A 23,647-nucleotide genomic window follows, 5' to 3' on the forward strand; every position below is an offset into this window, starting at 1 on the left:
CAATCATCTGAGCCGGCTAAAGTAACTGGATGGCCTACCTGCCTGTCAGCCTTCCATCTGTGCACAAATGTATCTCGTGCCCTCATTGGTCATGTGCGCGTTCGTGTGTGTTGGAGGAGGGGCTCTGTGAGGAAGTCTGAAGGAAGAGGCAGATTTTTTTCGGTTGTGTACTTTCAAATTCTAAACTGGTTTCTCAATTCTTACCTACCCTACCTTTAAGTAAGATTTTCATTTTCTTGTATCAGAGTATTTTTTACAATTGAGATCACTACCGTTACTCCAGTAACACATATCAGTAATTCTTCCTCCGCTGGCACTAACACAATTCTTTATTGTTAACTTTACCAGGAGGATATTCTGTTTGTGAAATAATGACAAATAGTGATTGATTAGGGATTTCTTCAATTTATTAAAAAGCATGAAATCATTTATAAAGATATACAAACAAATTGGATATAACAAACACATCAGCGGCAAACCAGCTGCCATTTTGACCGTAAATAGATTAAAATAAATGATTTTATTGCATAAAAGTTGCTGTCAGTCGTATACCCTTAACGATCAGCTATAACAGACATCAGTCTCTAAAGCCAGTTTGACTCTGAAGCGATGCTCAGTAAAGTAAAATGTAAGTATTAACATAATAAAAACACATCTAAACCACGTCTCACTGCTTTCAAAATCCCAGATCTGCCTGCAGGAATGAAGAATTTATATTTTGCGATGATATAAGTTGTTTTGAAGAGATATTAAAAACACATGTCTTTCTTAGACTTAAGTTAAAGTAATACAAAAGGGTATTTTTGTGTGTTTTAAGACATTTATAACTGATAGTAGCATTTAGTTTGAAGTCTACTTTGCTTTGCTATGTGATACATATTTTAACACTTAGGCAAATAAAGCTAATTGAAATGCATAAAAAGAAAATACTGTCCCACAGTATTTTACACATTTAACATTACACCATAATACATGCATTACTGTATTTATCAGCTATATAAGTACACAGCAGTTTCAGTCAGTACAGTATTTGTATAAACATGATTTGTACTTGCTCTTATATATCTGGCTCCGTCCCTACACATCAAGTTGTTCATCTAACCAGGTATTTTCAGACTGTCTCTTAAAACTCTGTCTTCACTTGTAACAAATATACACTATATATGTTTATCTTATACCAATCTCCTGTACAATTATTGTTCAATAAGAAAAGCAAATTAAATGTTGTCTTTTACAATTAAAATTATTCATTTCAACTGTGTCATTTTATAGGGTTGCTTATTCAGACTTTACGAGCACAGGTCAAAACGTTGCTCATTACCTTGAGATTTTTAAATTTACGTTGGGGTAAAAATAACCATCATGTAAATTGTAAGAATGCACAATATATGCTCGCTTTCACATCAGATTAGAACAAACATCAGTCAAAGTTTTAAACATTTACACAGAGATTTTTCCAGATACATTTAAATCTCTACCTTTCATTTTTTTAATAAATATACTGCTACTTCGTTTTTTTACGATGGTCTACTTATCTGCTATATGTTTTTTACTTATTGTGTTTTTTACTACTTGTGACGTGGGCCTACTTAGTTTTTTTTACAAACATGTAAGTCTATTCTCTTTGCTTTATCTACACTACACTTCTGCTGTTTTAATAATGTACATTTCCCCGCTGCGGGACAAATAAAGGAATTCTGATTCTGATTCTGAAAAGTGTTCAGATGGATTTATTACTGAATGTTGTCTGCAGCTCTTTGAGGGTCATGTATCCGGTTCTGCATGGCTCGACAGGCATGGAGGAGGACCTGCTCATGGATCCCGCTGAAGGCCAGCTGCCACCATCTCCTGCTGCAGGAACATCCTCCTGCTGGCTTTCGGGGGAAATCAGAGTAGGACTTGGAGGAGTCGTAGCAGCGAAGGGAGAGCACATCCACAAAGGAAGGTGGAGAGGGAGAGTAAGAAGAGGAGGATGATCATCAAAAACCTCTTCGTCTTCCACAAACTCTTCATCTTCCTTTCCAAAACCGAATCCGGAGTCTGGGCTCTGCGGCTCTTTCTTTAAGCTCTCGTAGTTTGGAAAGGTATCAGGTGCAGAACAGAGGTTGAGGAGAAGATGGTTGTGGAAATCCTCCCGATAGGTGAAGTATGCCGGGTTGGGGTCAGTTCGGACGGAGCTGTTGCCGGAGGAGCTGGAGATGAAGTAGCCCATGTTGGAGAAGCAGGAGGAAGAGGAGTTATCAACGACCCCGCTGGAGCCTGAGGTGGCGGAGGGGTGAGTGCTGCAGTGAAGCAGGGCGCTGGTGGAGGAGGGGGGGGGGGCGACATCCCAGCTCTCACACATCTCTAACGGGGAGATGGGGTCACGAGGCTGCGCCGTGAAGAAGGCCTCAGACACTGTCAGAGGGTTCAGCCAATTCTAGGGACGAATAAAGGCAAGGCGAGTTTATTTATATAGCACCTTTCACCACAAGGCAAGTGCTTTACAAAAATCAAAGACATTAAGAGCATTAAGAAACATACACTAATTTAAAAGCAAAGACAATCATAAATATTAAAGTTACAGTGCCGTGTGAGATACACACATCTGAAATGTTTAGGTCTGACTCTCAATCTGTTGCGTGAGACATTATATTCAGCAGAAGTCTCCACGTTTGCAGTCAGCCAAATAGTTCGTAAGTATGCTAACGGACAGAAAACACACACGACCACATCGCTCAGAGTTTGGCCTGGAGTACGGACCGTTTATTGTATCTGCGCATGCTCATTAGCATCACCACGTTTCAGGCACATTCTGATGTCATACACATGAACTGAAACATGACTTTGTTATTATACGAATATGCTCAACACTCCCACTCAAAGACATGTTGATAACTCTCTACAGTGGTACACAGAATCCAAATAAACAAAACAAAAGCTTCTCTAGCAGTGTTCAATTTTTATACCTGCAATTTACATTACTCTCCAAACAAATACCCTTTGAACTTATCAACGGCTTGGTTAGGACATCAGCTACCATATCTGCAGTAGGACAATATGTAATAGATATCTTCCCCTCAGCATGTGCAGATCGTACAAAATGGTATTTGATGTCTCCATGCTTGCTTCTCTGTCTGGATACAGGGTTTTTTTTATAGAGCTATTGCTCCCTGGTTGTCCTCATATATCTTCACTGGTACATGTGGGCTATTACGGTCTACCCCTTTTAATAACTGTACAAGGTACATGCTCTCTTGAGTAGTAGCCGCTAATGCCATGTACTCGGCTTCACAGGTCGATAGCGCCACTGTTGGCTGCTTCCTACTTTTCCAGGATATAACTGGACCATTTTCAGTTAAGCTGAAACAATATCCAGTTGTGCTTCTCCTATCATTTTGATCGGCTGCCCAATCAGCATCACTGTATCCCTCAAGCTTTAGGCTTTCCTCACTTTTCTTGTAATCAATTCCCTCTACTTGACTATAGCCTTTAGCTACATATCTGGCTTTAAAAGTCTCAGATCCATCTGGGCTTTCCTTTACTGCATATACCCAACGACCTCCCACTGCTTGCTTGCCCTTTGGCAGTGTGGTCAGACTGAAGGTCTCATTCTCTGTTAAAGAGTTTATCTCCTCTTTCATTGCATCAGCCCACATTTTTGATTTCCTAGAGCCTACAGCCTGCATGTATGTTTTGGGTACGTCACAAGCAACCCTGTAGAAATAATCTACATTTTCACCTTCATCATTACAATCAGCCTTACACTGATACTCCATTAAATATTCTGGAGCGTTTCTTTGTCTAGTGGGATAGCGTCGTGCACTCTCTCCCTGTTCTCTTTGAGTACCATCTGTCTGGATCGGACTAGCCTCAATATTCTCCTCACTATAGGACTGTACACCCACATTAGGCTCTGTCTGATTCTGGTTCACCATTGTTAGCCCTGCTGGTGTTGTGGGAATAGTTTCTCCATAAGTGTCATCATCCATATTATGATTTGTCTGAGTCTGACTATCTGACTAACCTCTAACTTACCTACCCCACCTTCAAGTTTACCTTGTCTTTCTTGGAATAAAGAGAGATTTAGTGTAGGAAATACACTTGAAGCAAGTCTATTTTTACAATTTCTAGTATACCTTATTGCATTTCAGAATCAGAATACCTGTATTAGTCCCACAGAGGGGACATTTCCATTGTTACAACAGAAAAGAGCCAAAGAAAGCTTATTGTTACCTAAGAAGCATGCATACAAAAGTATTAAAGATTAAAAGCAAAATTACACAATTTACAAAAAACACATCCTGTAACAGTTCTGAGGATTTAGTAGCCAGGTATATACAATATTGCACAGTTATTAACGGCATATATATATATAGCTCATATTTGCACTGTTGTATATTGCATAATGCTATGTTTTAATGATGGGTTGTGCCATTTGTTTTGGAAGAATCGCAGCTGTTCTTGAAGAAGGCCAATATCCATTGAGGTGGACAACAAAGTCAATCTAATCTAATTTTGAGGAATCCAACCTATAATCGAATCTAATGTCTCCCTTACGAGAAGTTCTCTGTGAGTGTGAGTTTGTCTGATGGTGTTGGTTTGAATACAAGCTAAAGACAAACCATACCAGGTGGGTTTTGGGGTTAAAAGTTAAAAAAAAAAGGTTCCAATCTTTGACGGACTGTTTCTTTAACTCTGACAGTCAGTATTCAGTTATAGCCTTTACTTCCTTTTAACCTGAACCAAATCTGCTAACTGAATTTAAGTAAGGGGTAATGCAACGGCAAAAGAGCCCTAATAGAAAAGGCTGTACTCTTTATAATTCAACCTTGGTCAAGATGGAGTTATTGGGGTCCTTCTTGTTTGGCATTATAAACGACAAGTAGAGTACAATAGCTGTATTGTGGTTACATTTTAGTATTTGTATCGGGTTATGTCGCTTCTTTAAAGGTCCCATGTCATGCTTTTCCAGTTATTACCCGTCCCCTTGTGTGTTATCAAGGTTTTTATGCATGTAAACGGTGTGCAGAGTCAAAACCCTCAAAGTACACCCTGTAGCGAGTAAAACTCTAACACAGAAAATACCTCCCCAAAACGCCTCGTTGGCGATACGTCATTGTCCATTGTTTACTTCCTGGGTATTGTGACGTAGGAATGGCCAGTAGCCGCGCCCAGAGCTATGAGGCGATACGGTCATGCGTTACCCGGAACCAAATGGACCAATCCATGGAGCCAATACGTCCGCGGAGCCGTTACGTTAAGCCCCCACTGATTGGTCCAAATGTACCAATCCACGGCCTTCCTCACACACACACTCAGTGCAGGCAGCTCTGCTGATTTCTCCACCCTGGCTGCAGGCTGATAACAGACAGTTGGGATCGCGGCGAAATTCTCTCTGCAGACCCATTCGCACAGCGTTTATCAACCCTTTTCTTATTCAATATCAAGCCACACTTATTGTTTTTACTTCGGCTGTGACTTTGTGTGTGCTCAGGGTGAGTATGGCTGTGTTTCGATGTGTATCGCTAAACAAGGAAACCACACCTCCACAGCGCGACTATTGGAGCTACAACGAGCCGTTAAAGGCAGAGAGTGAAATTCAGTGAATACACGTAGTTTACAGAGATGCTGTTTGAGAAACCAGTGAGTTTGGAAAATTGCACAGTATAAATCTATTCTAGTAGACCTCAACAATGGAATTATGATCAGTGGAAATGGCCATGACATGGGACCTTTAACATTACTGAATAATCTCAATACTTCTTACACCACTGGATAATTTGTTAGGCCTTCGATATGTATAAGGAAGCCAATAGCGAACATATAGTGAAAATAAAAGTGGTCCCAGGATTGAACCCTGAGGTACACCAATTGGGAGAGATGACAAAAGAAAACGTTCTGGTGTCTAAACCCGATGAGTTGGTTTTATTTTGTCTATTTGTCAGCAGAGTTGTGGGAAAAGACTGGCCAGATGTTTGTGCAATTGGGAGAAGAGTTTAGCAAGATCCAATGCAAAACAAATGATGTCTTAGTCAAAATAACAGGTCTGGATACACATGTACTTTTTGAAAACATTGCCTTTTTGCGGAGAAATGTGCTTTTCTAATGGTCTTCTAGTTTTTACCTTTAGATTTCCTCCGTGGACAGAGTGGAGAGTGTGGAAGTATTTTGAAGGGTTTGGTAACGGCTTCCCTTTAAGGAGCCTAAAACGGCAAAAGGGAGCAATCATATTAGACTTACTGGATTCACACACACACACACACACACACACACACACACACACACACACACACACACACACACACACACACACACACACACACACACACACACACACACACACACACACACACACACACACACACACACACACACACACACACACACACACACACACACACACACACACACACACACACACACACACACACACACACACACACACACACACACACACACACACGTCAACATTATACTCACCCCCTGCTCGCACAACTCCTGTAAAGGCACACCGTTACAGTGATGAGACCCAGGATGACGCCCAAAATCACTCCCAATATTATCAGTTGTGTCGTACTTAGAAGCCGTTCTGAAACAGAGAGCTGACATTACAAGGTGTAAAGATGCAAGTAAATTATTTTGTATTCTCCTCAGCTCATAAGTTTTGTTTGTTTTTATGTGGTTTATTAGGGTTTGGTTTTTCCTGATTTATTTGTATTCCAGTAGTTCCACTTCACCTTTGTGTGTTTTTCCCGCCATTTTTGATTGTCTGCCCCGATAAAGTTGACCTGTCCTTCGTTAGCCCTGCAGTCGCCTGACCTCCTGCTCACCCGTTACCGTTCACCGGCTCATGTCCAAACTAAACGCTACATACTCCTACTCTAATGGAGTGGACTCACTCACAGCTGAATGAGCCTCTTTTTTTAAGGCGGAGGACATAAATACAGCTTTAGGACAAACTCCCCTCTCTCGAGCCGAGCCGTCCTTACTGTTAGGTATAGTTTTGAATAAGCATATCTTAGACATCTCAGGATTCTTTTAAAATGATTATTTATTCTACAATTTCAATATTAGTACAGACAATTTATAAATCCTAGTAGTGGGGGAGGGCAGACATCATAGCTTATACCAGTGGTTCTCAAAGTGGGGGGCGCAGAGGCGTGACAGAGGGGGCGAGAGACCAGGAGGGAAAAATGGTTATTAAAAAAAAAAACTTTACTGCTGTTTCCTTTACTTGTAAATCTCTTTTAAATCTTTGTATGAGCTGCTTGGTTTTTGCAACAGTCCCTGTAAAAATACAGTCTTTACAATTGAATCCACACGTCTAACACTTTCTAAACTAGACCTGGGGAGGCCTTTATATGACCCTAAATAAAAAATAAAACAAATGCTCTAATACATTTGCTGTCCCTGTCCGCCTTCTGGACCTTTAATCTGCTTTTTTTGCCTGGTTAAAGTATCATCACCTAATCTGCTCGTCTGCATGTTGGTCCTCCTCGCCTACACAAACATCCATCAGACGTGATAATACTTTATTTTATTCATAATTTCTCACCATAACAACTTGTTTAATCCTGTATTTTCTGACCTGTGTTCATCTTAAGTGGAAGATGTTGTGCGTATGAAGGGTTCTTTAAAATATGTCATCATTAGTTTCATATGCAAGAAACTTCGTGTCTGATCTACTTCCGTCAATTGACTCACAGGTACACCAGTTTGCCAAACTACAGTTTCGAGCTTATTTTATCTGTGCTTTGTGAGGACTTTAATCTAAATAGATGACTTAATTTCTCAACAGGCCTGTAAGCTTTTAGATTAAAAAAAAGAAAGAAAACTGGACGTCTTTTTACCTCGATTCTGTGATGTTTCCACCTCGTTTGTCCAGGATGTTGTTGGACTCCAGTTGCTCCAGTGGCTATTAGAATTCTTGTCTGATAAAATGGGTTTGACTCTCACCCTGACCTCACAGTGACCCTTTAGTTTCCCAGCAAGAATACATAGCTCTCGTTGAAGTGTGGGCAGAATAATGGCCTCCTGAAAGCATATCAAAACGTCAGCCCAATATCAAAAGAAGGGAAGTATATCAACAACCAGAAATGATTTGCCAAAGCAGTATCTGCATTTACTTTAGTGCGAAACCAAGCACTGCCTTATTTGATGCACAGATCATTGAACTAAAAATAAATATAGGCCTGCAACATTAAGACCAAACTCTAGTGGAAGGGGAAGTGACATAATGTTAAACTTACACAAAGCTAATGTTAGTAGTGCATCAACCTTTGCATCGCTTTGAAAAGTTAGTAACACCCCAGTTTGCGAGTAGGAAGAAGCCACAATATGTCACCATAACATATACAATGAAAAATCAATAGAGAAAACAAACTCCCACACGTTTTAGCCATACTGCTAGCATGGATGGCAATGTTGCTATTTTAGATTTAACCTTTAATCTAACACTTATGTCCTAATTATTATACTATATTATTATTATTCTCGTTTTATTTTTGTGTAAAAGGCCCATTTATGTATGTATAGTGTCGGCACTCACGTTCCATGTCTGGTGTTTCTGTTTGATCTGAGTTTGAAAGCTTAAGGTTTTTAAGTAATTAGAGGGAAGACTGCCTGGACGCCACGATATAATCGTCTCATTGGCTGTGCTGTTGACATTAGGAACACCTGGAGCATGCATTTTTACTGTAGGAACACAAAATTGATGAACAATTATTACTACAGTTTGAAAGCCACACATATGAAAACAGATATGGATTTAGTTATTTACTTTTTAACATCATATCATGATTTGTATGTCCGATTCTTAACCAGATTTGCAAAAGAACATTTAAGAAGCACCTAAAAAGGTCACTGAGGAAGTAAAAGCCACTCACTGTGCTCCACTGGTTTGTAGTCTGTGATGGTCTCCATCATTGTGCCGTTACACTCCACACGGATGTAGGGCATGACATTATAATAGCTAAATTTCTGGAAGGACGCATCATTTGATCAGTTAAACAGTTTAGGAGCGTAGGAGCAAGACTGCTGATTATTGTTATCAATGCTAACCATAAATGAGTGTTAACATGTTCAAATGAATTATATTTAAGAGACTTACTTTCTTTTCAAAGACAAGATTGCAGCCTCGAGTAAAGTTAATGTGTCGTTTCAGCTTGCAGCTTTCACTAAATCAGAAAAAATACAAAAATCAACACTCTTGTTAAAAATAAAAACTTACGAAAACACATTTTTCATCCATGAAATGTTGGCAAGAAGTAATGAGTAGAGTATATTCAACATCTTACATCATTTTTTCCTTAACTCCCAGTTTTCGGCCGATAAATGTTGACTGCTCACCAAGGACCCAGCAGTCCGCATGGAGAGTCGCTGCAGAGCTTTCCCATGTGCAGCTGATATTGTTGACGTAGTCATTTACACAAGAGAGTCCTTGAAACACAGAGAAACAACAAAAAGATAACTTCAGTGTTATTGGACTTTGAGGGGGGGTGGGGGGTGTGTGTGGGAGAGAAACTCCCTCTGGAAGAAACCTTGGGATTATATCGTTTGCAGAACATTTCGTGCACAAAAAACCTATATAACACACTACAGGAGAAACTAACTAACATAGAAAATGTTTCAGTTACGTTTGTCTTTGGTTATACCTCTCAAGCCTTTGTGAAAGTTGGCTGCATGCACTGAAAACAGAACCACCAGTAAGAATAGGGACAGCAGGATCGTCATGGTGATGACCACAATATGACTGTAAACAGAGAGGAACAATGCAATATACTGAGAACCTAAATGAATAGTGATACACAGAAACATTTTGACATATGAATTAGGGATGTATGCAAAAGCAACACCTTTATCTAGTATATCTAGATACATTTGTGTGTGTGTGTGTGTGTGTTTGTGTGTGTGTGTGTATAAACTAGATTATTATAAAGGGGTGGGTATGATCATGTAGTAACTCAGCAGTTTAGAAACACCTCTATATGCATCGTTTTTTAATGAAGGGAAACTCATCTCTGGAACCGCATCAGCCAGTTGCTATTGGCAGAGTGATGAGCAGTTTTGAGGGTGAGAAAACAATACTAGATCCACACTGAGAATAAAACTCATCCTGAGAAGGCGGCAACTCACAGTTATAACTGAAACTTACTGGTTGCATTATTACAGAGAGTATAATAACTGCATTAACAGCGTCTTATTGGCCATACTGAAGGGAATCATTTCCATAGATGTTTACCTTTTGCCCTCTGAGGCAGATGACCAACCTTGGCATCTGTTATGTCCCTTAAGGAGGGGGCTGCTTTAGCCATTTGTTGTTGTTGCCAGTTTATGACCGGGCATCTCTCGGTCAAAGATGGTTTATTGTTATGAGGACATATGGAACAACTCCTTCTCGGGGCTTGATGAACCCAAGGTGTGAAATCTTCGAGGCCATAAGCGTCAACTGAAAGTAATTCAGTGTCCCCAGCTGTTTAGTCCATCTAGTGAAGAATGTTGATTTCCCTCATCCAAACTAGTTAAAACCTCTACGAGAGGACGGTTTCTTCAGAATGTATTGTGGCATCTCATCCGTGTGGTCAGACCGTGGCCCTATGACTTGTCTTGTGAATTCTCCGGTCGAAGCTCCAAATAAACCACCAGTGTTTGACATCAAAGCTCCAGCTCTCCACCGTGTCTCTCTTTGAGTCCTGACTCCTATTGCTTCAGAAGTTTCCCCCACAATGATTATTAATTATTAGGGGTGTAACGGTATACGTACCGAAAATATTCGGTATGGGCCCTTCAGGTCGGCACACGTGTGTACCGAAGTGTACCGAACGAATATAACGTTACACGTAAAAAATTGAGAACGTGAAAAACCTTTTGGAAGTAATCTCAGGCGCCGCGTCGCAGCATTCAGAGAGTAATTTGCTCACATTGGGTTCAACGCGTCATCGAGCGACCAAGTCGACCAGGGATGCGTTAAAATATAGTAAGTAGTTTGAGGAACTGTCGAAATTGCAAACGCAGATAAAGATGTGCTCGAAAATCCTCCAGCATCATTGAAGTCTCCGGTTTGGGAACATTTTGGTTTCGCAGTTACGTACAAGGATGACGGACAAAGACAGGTGGACCGAACCAAAGCTGTTTGTCGGCATTGTTCAACTAAAATTGGTTACGCGGCTGGCAATACATTAAACTTGCACACGCATTTGAAAAGGCATCACCCGAACGTGAATATCACCGGTACCAAAAGAAAAAAGACTGAAGGGCAAACCCAACTCCCGCTAGCATTTAAGCCTCCACCACTCGCAAAAAGTCCAGTGCCATGTTAGCAAAGCGCTACCTGGCTGTATCTGCTACCTCTGTCCCTAGCGAGAGGGTGTTCTCCACAGCAGGAGACATTGTTAGTGCCAGCAGATCTGCCCTTTCGGCAAGCAATGTGGACAAGTTAATTTTTCTTAAAAAAAACAAGAAAATACAATGACAAGCAAGTCCTAATGTCAAACTGGCTGCTTAGGTACTAGTACAGTACAGTTCAAGTGTAGATTATTTCAGTTCATCGAAATGCTGCACCTTAATGTTTATTTTATTATATTTTGTATTTATTTGAGTGAATACATTAGTTTAATAATAATTTAATAAAAACAAAAAATATTTTATGTGTTGTGATCATTTTTTCTGCTGTACCGAAAACGTACCGAACCGTGACCTAAAAACCGAGGTACGTACCGAACCGAAATGTTTGTGAACCGTTACACCCCTATTAATTATCATGCTTAATTTATTACCTTACAGTCAGTTAAAGCTTTTGTTTAAAGCGACTTACAGTAAGTGCAATAAACGAGGAAGATTCAAACGTCAAACAAATGGAAAATGTGTGTTTTTAACACCTAAACATTTCTCACAAGTCTGAGTCATTGTTCGTTTTAGCGTCAAAGCCTTAACCTAAAGTAACAGTAAATGAGTTAATGGAAATAGCAGATGTTTTTGTAACATCATATGCAAGGGAAACACTTCTGTTCTGAGTAATAACAGAAGCTCAGGAACATTGTTGATGTCATTTAAAAAGTAACGTATATGTAATTTGGAGTTTAAATGTTGGTCATGGGGGTTGTGCAATAGGTCGTCATTGTCTGTATGTAGAAACTGAGTATGTACAAAAGTCACGTGTTAATATGTTAATATCTTCTATCGTGTTTTATGTAGTATGTAAGATTTTTTTTTAATCTTTTGTGTAACTGCAGGACAGATACCAGAACACATTTCCTACAATAAAATATATTGTATTGTATCATAAATGCATGTATAAAAAAACTAAATATAATCTAAAACAGACCAGTGCAAAACATCAAAATAATAGAAAAATCTAAAAAGAATCTTGAATTATTGTCTGAAAAGTGATACAGTACCTCATGAGTCTTGGTCAGTTCGGTAGCAGGGGGTCCCCGAGAGGAATCACATCGTTGTCTCTCTGCTGGACCGAAGACTTTAGAAGATTTCCTTTCTCTTCTGTCTTTCTACTCGCACATCACTATCTCACTCTCTTGTGAAATCTCTCCCTCCCTCTTTCTCTATCTCTTTCTGTCGCTCATCCCTCTGCCTCCTCATTCAGGCCCCTCTCTCTTCTTTAAAGTGCCCAGTGACACTTTCCACTTGTTACCACAGCCGGTGCCTTACAGGAAGCCTCAAGAAGCTGTGATGGTGTGAGAGGACGGGTGGGGGAGGACAAGGGAGGGAGGGGGACTTTTTTTAAACAAAGCTCCTCCTCCTGCAGCTACCTGGACGCTGTTAAAATAATAATTGCACTGAACATAATAAAACGCACTACATCCTGTTTCAATCACAACGATAAGTGAGTTGTATGAAGGGGGAAACGGGCACTTTGTACTCTAAAGTAGTTTATGAAACTTAAAGTGAAGATTCAGAGAACTAAAAGCTACCAGATCGAGAGCCATATGGGGTTAATTAAGATACCAGACACACACAAGTTGCACAGCAGGAAAACCGCTGCTCTTATAGCCACAACCACTGCAGACACATGTATTTATACTACAGATGTGGGTCTATAGAGAGAAAGAAAGGAGGTTAGAGTTAAAGCAGCAGATGTTTACTCAAAGGTCACCAAACATTTCATTTCTGTTTCTTCCTCTGATTAAGGAAGGTCCTAGTATTTTGCTCCACACTATTTTGCTAAAACACAATTTTAGTTTGCACTTGTTTATTTTTTAAATGTTTCCAAATGATAATGTAGCTACTAGTATGGAATTTGGGGAATGTAAGACTTAATATTCCATCAAAATGTTGGGAATAAGTCGGTAAATGCAGATTGTTATGCTTGTTTTAATGCCTCCTGCCTGAAATGCCTTTATTGGAATCCTTTCAACAACATAGTGACATCACTAAGTAATACTGGAGCTTCTATTGGCTAGCGCTCGAACACATTGTACGTGATAGGCTAAGGGGCGGGACGTCTCTAATCAGTTGACCAATCACAACAGAGCCGGCCAGCTAACCAATCAGAGCAGACTGGGCTCTGGTTTCAGACAGAGGGTGAAAAGAGGTGCTGCAGCACAGGCAGTATGAGACAAATGAAGAGCTCTTTGAACATTAAAGCATGGAGACATGTAGAGACACTACATACTGATATACACCTGAAAATAGGCGGAATATATCCTCTAGTATTTTATCCTACCATGGCCTACATGGTTCAACATTATATAATATATACTAATGCATGCTGCTTAGGCATTTTCAACAAATATTCATGCAAATGAATGTCAATCAAACGATAATATAGAAAAAAGTCATTTTGCCAACAGAGAGAGAAGGAAACAGGATGGCGAAAAAGAGAAACCGTTTTAAGAGTACATTTTCACCCAGTGTTTTTTAGTCAAATGCCAATATGGGAGTGCAGTGTGTAACACAGAATATAAGATCAATGTTTTAGTATCTACAAGTGTTAATCTCAGTCTTAAAGTTCAATGAAGGGCCATTGTGCAACACTCATCCGAGCTGTACTTATAGTGCCAACAAACCACAACGCATACACACCTTTAACACAAACTGTTGCAACACAATATGTTTGAACCCAGCAGTCAACACACGCCTGGTTGTGAGTGGGTTTCAGGCCTACAGTGGGCCAGAGGGTGATCAGATGCCTCCCCCACTAGTTCCTGCACATACTTAGGTGTCAGCATCAGCATGCAGCGGTAACAGGAGAGACGAGGGAAGGGTAGTATGCAGACAAGGTGCAAGAAGAAGAAGGGCTTGCATCTCTTGCCTGAAGGTCAAAGTCCGCTGTGTTTGAGGCGAGAAGTTGCTGAGAAGGCCAAAGAGATGTTTGTGCTCGGATAGCAGCAAGAAAACAGTCTCAATCCACAGACCACAATGATAGGGGGAGGGTTGGGTTAGAAGGTGAGAACAGAAACAAGGGAGGGCACACTCATAATAAAAATGTTTTAAAAACATCAGTCTAATCATTTTAGGGAGGCGTTTTAGATCAATATTGCTAAATTAAAAAGATTAAATCTGCTTTTTCTATTTAAGACTCATATAGTGGAGAAGGCACATCTAAAGTATGTTCAATTCCTGTAAGTAAAGGCCGGAGCTGACTAAGTTCAATATCCTGTGAGGTTTTACTGGTGGTTTCAAATGGCTTTTGCTTAGGGCTAATGTCAGCATGCTAACATGCTCATAATGGCAAAGCTAACATACTGCAAGGCAAGGGCAAGGCAAGGGCAAGGCAATCTAGAAACACTCATTTAAAAGCATTGATATACAATGACATATAAAAACACTAATTTAAAAGCAAAGATAATCAAAGTTACAGTGCAGTTTAAGATGTGAATAGTTCAATTAAAAGCAGCGGCAAAAATAAAAGTCTTCAGCCTGGATTTCAAAGTAGTCAGAGTTGCAGTGGACCTGCAGGTTTCTGGGAGTTTGTTCCAGATGTTTGGAGCATAATAACTGAACGCTGCTTCTCCATGTTTAGTTCTGACTCTGGGGACAGAAAGCTGACCAGTCCCAGAAGACCTGAGAGATCTGGATGGTTCATCATTTAGCAGGAGGTCAGAAATGTATTTTGGGCCTAAACCATTCAGTGCTTTATAAACCAGCACCAGTATTTTTGAAATCTATTCTTTGACACACGGGCTTCAGAACAGGAGTGATGTGATCCACTTTCTTAGTGTTAGTGAGGACTCGAGCAGCGGCGTTCTGAATCAGCTGCAGCTTTCTAATAGATTTTTTAGTGAGACCTGTGAAGACACCATTACAGTAGTCCAGTCTACTGAAGATAAAAGCATGGACAAGTTTTTCCAAATCCTGCTGTGACATTAGTCTTTTAATCCTAGATATGTTCTTTAGGTGATAGTAGGCTGATTTAGTAACTGTTTTAATGTGACTGTTGAAACTCAGGTCAGAGTCCATGACTACACCTAGATTTCTGGCTCTATCTGTTGTTTTGAACATTGCAGACTGAAGCTCAGCGCTAACTTTAATACGTTCTGCCTTGGCTCCAAAAACCATTACCTCAGTTTTATCTTTGTTTAATTGGAGAAAGTTCTGACACATCCAGTCATTGATTTGTTCAATGCACTTACTCAGTGTTTTAACTGGAGCATAGTCTCCTGGTGAAATGGTTATGTAAATGTGTGTGTCATCCGCATAGCTATGGTAACTTCATTTGTAGTTTTTCATTATCTGAGCCAGTGGTAGCATGTAGATGTTAAAGAGAAGAGGCCCCAAGATGGAGCCTTGAGGTACCCCACATGTCATATTTGTGAACTCAGATGTGTATTTACCCATTGAAACAAAGTTGTTTCTGTCCTTTAAGTAGGATTCAAACCAATTTAGAACTGTTGCCGAAAGTCCCACCCAGTTTTCCAGTCGGTCTAGTAATATGCTGTGGTCAACAGTGTCAAACAGTGTCCACCCAGTTTTCCAGTCGGTCTAGTAATATGCTGTGGTCAACAGTGTCAAACGCAGCACTGAGATCTAATAATACTAACACTGAAGTTCTGCCACTGTCTGTGTTTAAGTGGATGTCATTGAAGACCTTTACAAGAGCAGTCTCAGTGCTGTGGTTTGGACGAAAGCCTGACTGGAACACATCGAAACAGTTATTTAAATGCAAGAAATTACTCAACTGTTGAAAAACTACTTTTTCAATGATTTTACATAGAAATGGCAGGTTTGATATGGGCCTGTAATTGTTCATTACTGAAGCATCTAGATTATTCTTTTTTAAGAGCGGTTTAATGACTGCAGTTTTTAGGGCCTGTGGAAAAACACCCGAGTGAAGAGATTTGTTTACTATATGAAGTAGATCTGAGGCCATGCAAGGCAAAAACATCTTTGGAAAATCCTGTTGGAATAATATCAAGGCAGCAGGAGGAGGATTTCAGAAGTTGAATAATATCCTCTAGGTTTTTATCATTAATCTGATGGAAATGTTCAAATCATTGAACAGAATAGCAACTCCACCCCCTTTCTTATGCATTCTTTCCTGACTCATAAAACTGAAGTTGGGAGGTGTTGATTCGATAAGAACAGCTGCACTGTTATTTTGTTCAATCCAAGTTTCCGTTAAAAACATAAAATCGAGATTGTGCTCAGTGATAAAATCATTGATTAAAAACGTTTTTCCTGCCAAAGACCTGACATTTAATAAAGCTAGTTTAAGTTTGTTAAATACACTATCAGTCAGATTTTTTGTGACAAAGCTGTGGCTGACATGGAATCACTGCTAAATGTGGTAAACTCACACAAACGTTTGAGCGCTTCCTGTTTCTAAACTGATTCACCGCTCTTAATCTATTACCTATCAACACAGATATCGGCAAAGCTACTGGCAGGCAGGGTCTCGGCATGTCCTGGAAAGAGTTGAGAGTGCCATATGCCCTTGAGCCTGGACCCAGCACATATAATAATAATAATAATATCAGTTAGTTTGCTGCGTTTAGTACACACACATTCTTATGAGGCTTTTGGAGACCGCAGATGCTGTCTTGAAGGGGGGGGAGGTGGTTGACGTAGGCACAGTGATGAAGTGATGATTGGTGCGCGTCTCTGCTTCAGCGATTGTGGTGGGCCTCGTTGAGGGGCGGGGTAAAGGACATACTGCCAATCCTGCATATCGCCTTCATGCGGTCATTGATCTCCAGGAAGGACTTGGTGCCAACCCTCTGTATCTCCTTCATGTGGTCGAACTCCAGGTGGGTGGGCGAGGGTGAAAGGGTGAACGGAGAGTAGAGAGAGCTGGGGGGTGAAGGCAGAGTATCCTCAAAGGTGATAGGGGGGGTGAAGGGCGGTGGAGACTCCTCCATTTGTGTCATAGGTCAAGACAGACCTCAGGCGGGTGCAGTGATACTTCTTCAAGGTTTTCTGCACAATGTGTTGTGTCTTTCTCTTTGATTCCTCTTGTTGCTTGTCCTTGGCAGAGGGAACAGATTGATGACGCAGGCAGTTGAATATGTTCGAGACAAACAATTTCACTCCTGACTTGTTCAGGGCAAACTCCATCTGCCTTAAAAAGATGTCTGCGGTCCCAGAAAAAGTTAAAATTGTCAATGAAATGAACAGAATGGTCAGTACAGGCAGTTGAAAGCCAGGTGTTCAGTGCAAACAATCTGCTGAATCTCTCCACTCCTCTTCTGACTGGCGGTAGAGGGCCACTGATGAACACCTCCGCATTTAGAGAGCTGACAATTTCCAACAGACATTTAATGTCTTCTTTCAGCACTTCTGACTGTTGTTTCACAACATCATTTGTTCCAATGTGCAGTACCACATTTTTCACAGTCGGATGTTCAGCCCCAATATGCAGGATCTTCTCAGCCAAGTCAGAGACCACATCCTTGTGAAAACAGAGTACTTTGGTGTTGTTCTTACTACACAGACTTTTTACATCTCTAACAGCAGAGTCACCCACAATCAGAGTTTCAGGCCCAGTCGTTAGCTTTCCCTCTAGCCTTTTACTTTTGGAGTAGCTATTGGTCCTTACCCTGCTGTTTGAAGAGGACAGGTTATCCAGGTCATCAGAAAGAGATCTCCGGTTCTGTGTCAGTGTAGCGTATCTGTTCTGGATTGGCACACTTGGTGGTTTAGGAGGATTGTTTGTAGTTCTCCCTTTAGCAGCTGTCCACGGCTGTTTCCTAGTAGGAACAGGGGTTGAAGAGGCGCTCTTCCTGGGTGATAACAAGGCAGGCCAGCCGGTCGCATCACAGATTTCAGAGCGCTGGGCTCTGCCTGTTATTCATCCTCCCAAATCCCATGGAAATGATGTACTCTTAGGCCTTGCACCCAGAGAGTTCCAGGGAGGACTACCACTTCTAGATTTATTACCCGGTACACAGCCCTCCTGTTCCTTGGAATCCTTGTAGCTGCTAACTAGCTGTGAGTTAGCATACCCTTTTCCATTATTTTTGCAACACTGGTAAAGTGGTGTCATTCCAACCTAGTCCATTCACTTCCACGTTAACTTCCAACCGTTGCATTTTCATTTCCAACACGGCCATCTTCTGTAGAGGTTTGTGGAAGTCATCTGTAGAGAACGGAGACATTTTCCTTCCAACTAGCTTAAGCTAAGTAGCAAGCATTACCAAGCTTTAGCTGTTGCTAGGCCACGCTACTGTAAGACTGAGGTCGTCGTAAAAATATTGAAATATGGCTGAAACCCTCCATCTATTTACGAAGAATAACTGTCCCAGTGATAAGTTAAAGGTCCCATGTCGTGCTTTTCTGGTTATTACCCGTCACCTTGTGTGTTATGTAGATTTGTATGCATGTAAACGGTCTGAAGAGTCACAAACCCTCAAAGTACACCCTGTAGCGAGTAAAACTCTAACACAGAAAAGACCTGTCAATGCTGCCCCAGAACACCTCGTTGGAGACTTCACTTTTTCCATTGTTTACTTCTTGGGTATAGTGACGTATTTCGGGTATAGTAACGTAACGTAACGGCTCCGCAGATTGGTCCAAATGGAACAATCCGCCGAGCTGTTATGTTACGTCCGCGGAGCCATTACGTTTGGACCAAACCGCCGACTTCCTCACACACACACACACACACACTCTGCAGGACGTTGCGAGGCTCGCTGCTGCGAGGAGCGGGACAGTGTGAGCTGGCTCACTGGTGTGGGGTCAGCGAGACACCGCGGAACTCAGCCTAAGCACACACACAAACTCCCAGCCAGGCTGCGGGTGTGTGTGTGTTTCGGGCTGTGGGGGGGGGGGGGAGGAGCTCCAACAAGCCGTTTAGGTGAATACACAACCCAGTCTCACGGCATTTCGTGTTATAGTCACAACATTTATTTAATCTATTGATTCGTGTTCACCAACACGATTTTCGCATTTTTTTCGTGTCACAGAACGATTTTAAAAGGAATGTATTTCTATTGGTAGTATGTTTCGTGCCTGCGTCTTTTTGTCCGGTCGGGTCTTGGAATACCAGAAGCTGTGTGGTTCATACAAATATTTTCTTACTCAATATCAACCCACGATTATTGTTTTTATTTTAAATTGTATAATGTCGGAGTTTTTTTGCCGTCCGCGAGGAAAAGAAATGGGGCTCAGAGCCTCAGAATACTGAAATCTGTATTTTATGTCATCTTTTTTTTCTTCTAATTTGTTATTAATTGGTGCAGGCACGAAACATAGCCTACTACCAATAGAAATACATTGCTTCTAAAATCGTTCTGTGTCAGAATACTGAAATCTGTATTTTTTGTAATCTGTTTTTCCTTCTAATTTGTTATTATTGACATTTCTTTTAAAATTGTTCTGTGTGACACCAAACATTTGGCAATTTTTTGGCAAAATCGTTTTGGTGAACACGAATCAATAGATTAATTTCGTGACTATAACACGAAATGCCGTGAGACTGTGTTGGAATACACATTATATACAGAGATGCTGTATGAGAAACCAATGTGAATTTCTCAAAGTATGTTCAATTCCTGTAAGTAAAGGGCAGAGTTTACCAAGCTCAATATCCTGTAAGGCTTTACTGGATCCACATTGCTTTTAGCTTGTGGCTAATGTCAGCATGCTAACATGCTCACAATGACAAAGCTAACATGCCACTTTTTTTAGCAGGTAGTGATTACCATGTTCACTTTAAAGTTGAGTGTGTAAGCATGCTAACATTTGGTTATCAGCCAAAAACACAAGCATAGTTGATGCTGATGTCATTATAGTTTTGAAAAATGGTTATAGCTTGTGTTTTAATTCCACCGGATAGCTTAAACAAGCTGAGGTTGCTTAAGCTAAACAGGTTAGCTTAAACCAGCTAACCTGTAGAACTAAATCTTGTTAAGCTAACACTTTTATTGGATGCTGAGTAAGAGTTAAAATGGTTTTAGTGTCCTACTGTTAAGCAGTGCATGAATATCACAGTTTAACAGGGACATTAAGAATATGACATGTAGGCCTATTAAATGTCTAAATATTGAGGAAAATGTGGCTATATTTCAATTATTAATGTCACTTGACTGCACCTAAAATCAGCTTTGCGAGTAGCACTGGTTTAACCAACCAGAAATATGTAGATCACTACTGATAAACTTCAAACAGTCTCCTAAACCTCCTCTCCATGTGTAGTGATTACTTCTGCAGATAATGTATGATATAAACTGTATGTTGTAGGTCAGACTCAGTAGGCGAGGCAGCAGGTTGTGAGTCTGACAAAAAAGCAAGTTTCAGTGGTTTTTGTTGAAACCACCTCTATTCTGCTGCCTTACACACGGAGAGACAAGAAACCCATTCAGCGGTTTAGGTCGTTTAAGTTGGAGAAAGGACTTTTGTGTGTTTTATATGCCTTTTGTTTTAAGAAAGTACTCAGCAATATCGTATTTTGAAGTAGAAAGACAAAAAAAGCTATATTTTCCTCAATAAATGCACAAACAAAATTGTTGCTAGCACGTTAACACCCAAATAATTACAGTTCGGTGTAGCCTAAACAAAAGGACTGCTGCTGCTATGTCTTTTGTTGAACCAATTATCTTTTTTGTGGTTTTTTATCTCTGATATAACCTGTCTCTTTTTGTTTATTGTTAAGCAGCGAGATAACAACATGCATGGTTTCAATTCACACTTTATTTGAGCGTTTCTCAAGAAAACCCAAAGTGTGAATCACAAGGGCGCAGTGTGTGTTGTGGTCTCAGACAGTGGCGGCGCCAGAGTATTTTTGTTGAGTAATCTATGGTAGGGCTAACCCATACAGTGGTGGGGCTCAAGTCAGTATTTGTAATGTAATTACATACACGCTATATCGCACCTCTTGACAGTGAAACGCACGCGTGAGGCTTTTATTAGCTTTTATTAGTCTCCTTTTATCAGCTAAATTACATCGAGAGCAACAGGTGTGAGTTAAACAATACAATAGCCTATTCTGCTCATTCCACGTTGTTACAGCATGCTACGCAGCGGCAGAAACAAGAAAAGTTGGCATATAGAATTGACAAGGAGAGAGAGAGGGAGAGTGAGGGAGAGAGACAGAGACACATGTAAACAGAGAGAGACAGACACAGCACACAACAGGTAGCCTGTATCTCTATTGTCATACAAAACCCTTTTTCAAATGACCCATTATTACAAAATATATTCAAAACTCACTATTCACTCTTCAGGTGGGTCGTGTGACTCTGGCACCTGTTCGACTTGTACCTCAATGCGAGGGCGTTTAAGAACAAATCTATCCATCCGAAATATACAATTAATCCTAGAAGTTCTGCTGTCTGCAATTTACTCGGCGCGAGTTTGGGGGACTTTCACTGTGAACGTGACGTATAGTAATGCATGACGCAGCAGACTCAACGTTTCGTTGCTCTGATTGGCTGTAGGTCTATTCAAATTGCATTCGGAGGCATTTTGATCTGACCGCGGCCGCGCTGATATTATAACGCGAGAGAATGTCCACACTTTTAGTGTATAAAACTCCCCCACTACTTAGACTATTCCTTGCACCCCTCTAGCATAAGCCCGAATGGTCTCAACCATATTGTGTCAGTAACGTGCACTTGTTGTTACAGCTAGAGATGTCCCGATCCCGATCCTCGGATCGGATCGGCCCCCGATACTGGGTTTTAAGGTGGATCGGGATCGGCAGATCCAATTAAATGTCATGGCCGATCCATAGTTAATATTTCCCATGATTCCGTTGTTACATTGTTTGTCGTTGTTGTTCTATTGCATCAGCCGCCATTATCGAGTTGGAAAAGTGGAACGGACACATATCGTTAGCTAGTTAAAATGTCTGCAGTTTGGCATCATTTTAAAAATAACTACAAGTGAGTCGCCGACTGCGACATGCAAAGTCTGTGGTGTGGAAGTCTCACGAGGTGGTGCTAACAGGGTCTCCTACAACACCACAAACCTAATAAAACATCTTAAAAAGCACCACCCCGACGAACACGCCGCCTACTGTAAAGCGACAGCGTCTGCGACTGATGGACTCCATCAACAAACACTGCGGGACAGCTTGAAACGAAAGGCTTTACTTCCTCGAGACTCCGAGAGATTTCGCAAGATTACTGAGTTGATTGTGGAGTGCATAACAGGGGACGACCAGCCAATTTCACTTGTGGAAAACTCAGGTTTTTGTCGTCTAATGAATTATTTGGGTGCCTGTCTATTTCTTAATGTATACGAAATTAAATGCTGTTTGCCAACACAAAAAGTGATATCGGATCGGAACCTATATGAAAATATCGGAATCGGATCGGAAGCTAAAAAATGAGATTGGGACATCCCTCAGTTTGTGTGTTGTGGACACGACCGGTAGATTTTCGCAATCCGTGTTCTCAACATGCTTACTTACTTTAACATAATTTGTCATGGTCGGGCTAAGGTAGGGCTAAGCAATTTCCTGGTATGGCTGTAGCCTACCCCAGCCATACCCTGGCGCCGCCACTGGTCTCAGGGTAGGAAGCAGGACCTCGTTTTGCGGGGGCCTTTTTTCTCATTTCCGTCAACATCTTGTCGAGTTTCTGGTTCATGATGTTTCTTTCTGTCCACTGGACTGCAGACGAGCCACAGACACGCATGTTACGAGCAAAGACAAATATATTCTTCAGAACAAACATACACAACCAATTAAAGATAAAGAAAGAAAGGGAAGAGGAAAGAGGCTACTACCCAGGTCGTCGGTTTTGTGGCCGTAGCCTACCAGAGATGAGGGTCCGTAGGCCGAGCTGTCGGAGGGGAGCTAATGTAAGAGTGCTTTGAGAGGGATTTCCATGTTAAATTAGCACCTGAATTAGAGAGTTCCGTGTTTTAAATTGTGAAGAAAAGGTGTGAACAATGAAATAGAATGACCTTAGAACTAACAGCCATGCAGGTGTATCTGTGATTCTGCTCTGTTTTAAAGGTTGCAAATCAAAGTATGTTGACATTGAAGGTTCTGATGATAGTGTTTGTACTAATCTCAAATGGTGAAATATGTGATTGCTGAAGTTATTTAAAAGGCACAAAACTAAAACAGCAAAAGGATATACTAAAAGAAAAAGAGGCATAAAATAATTGTAAAAAATCGAACCAAGAAAAACTGATCAATTAATTGAAATAAGTAAAAAAAGGTTATGGAAAACACTGGTTTAAGTATCAGATTTCTAAAATCTATGGATATTCAGTATATTGTCATAGATTTTAAGAAGGGGCGTATTATATTCCAGTAAAGTTT

The 23,647-nt window shown here is 40.7% G+C and overlaps 1 protein-coding gene across 2 annotated transcripts; it reads right to left on the reverse strand.

Moving 5' to 3' along the window:
* Positions 1-384: 384 nt before the first annotated feature.
* On the reverse strand, positions 385-12,674 carry il2rb (interleukin 2 receptor, beta). Of its 2 annotated transcripts, XM_034200047.1 has the most exons (10): positions 12,378-12,674; positions 9,636-9,733; positions 9,279-9,420; positions 9,092-9,158; positions 8,868-8,961; positions 8,531-8,676; positions 7,833-8,016; positions 6,463-6,571; positions 6,107-6,185; positions 385-2,419 (listed from the first exon to the last, which is right to left on the reverse strand). In XM_034200047.1, exons 1-10 carry the CDS (start codon positions 12,380-12,382, stop codon positions 1,721-1,723), a joined length of 1,623 nt encoding a protein of 540 aa, XP_034055938.1. In that variant the 5' UTR covers positions 12,383-12,674; the 3' UTR covers positions 385-1,720. The 2 variants fall into 2 exon arrangements, with proteins under 2 accessions (XP_034055938.1, XP_034055939.1); XM_034200048.1 differs by lacking the exon at positions 9,636-9,733 and having other exon boundaries at positions 12,378-12,661.
* Between the last annotated feature and the right edge of the window lie 10,973 nt (positions 12,675-23,647).

This window comes from Gymnodraco acuticeps, unplaced genomic scaffold (genome assembly GCF_902827175.1).
Source record: "Gymnodraco acuticeps unplaced genomic scaffold, fGymAcu1.1, whole genome shotgun sequence".
NCBI lineage: Eukaryota > Metazoa > Chordata > Actinopteri > Perciformes > Bathydraconidae > Gymnodraco > Gymnodraco acuticeps.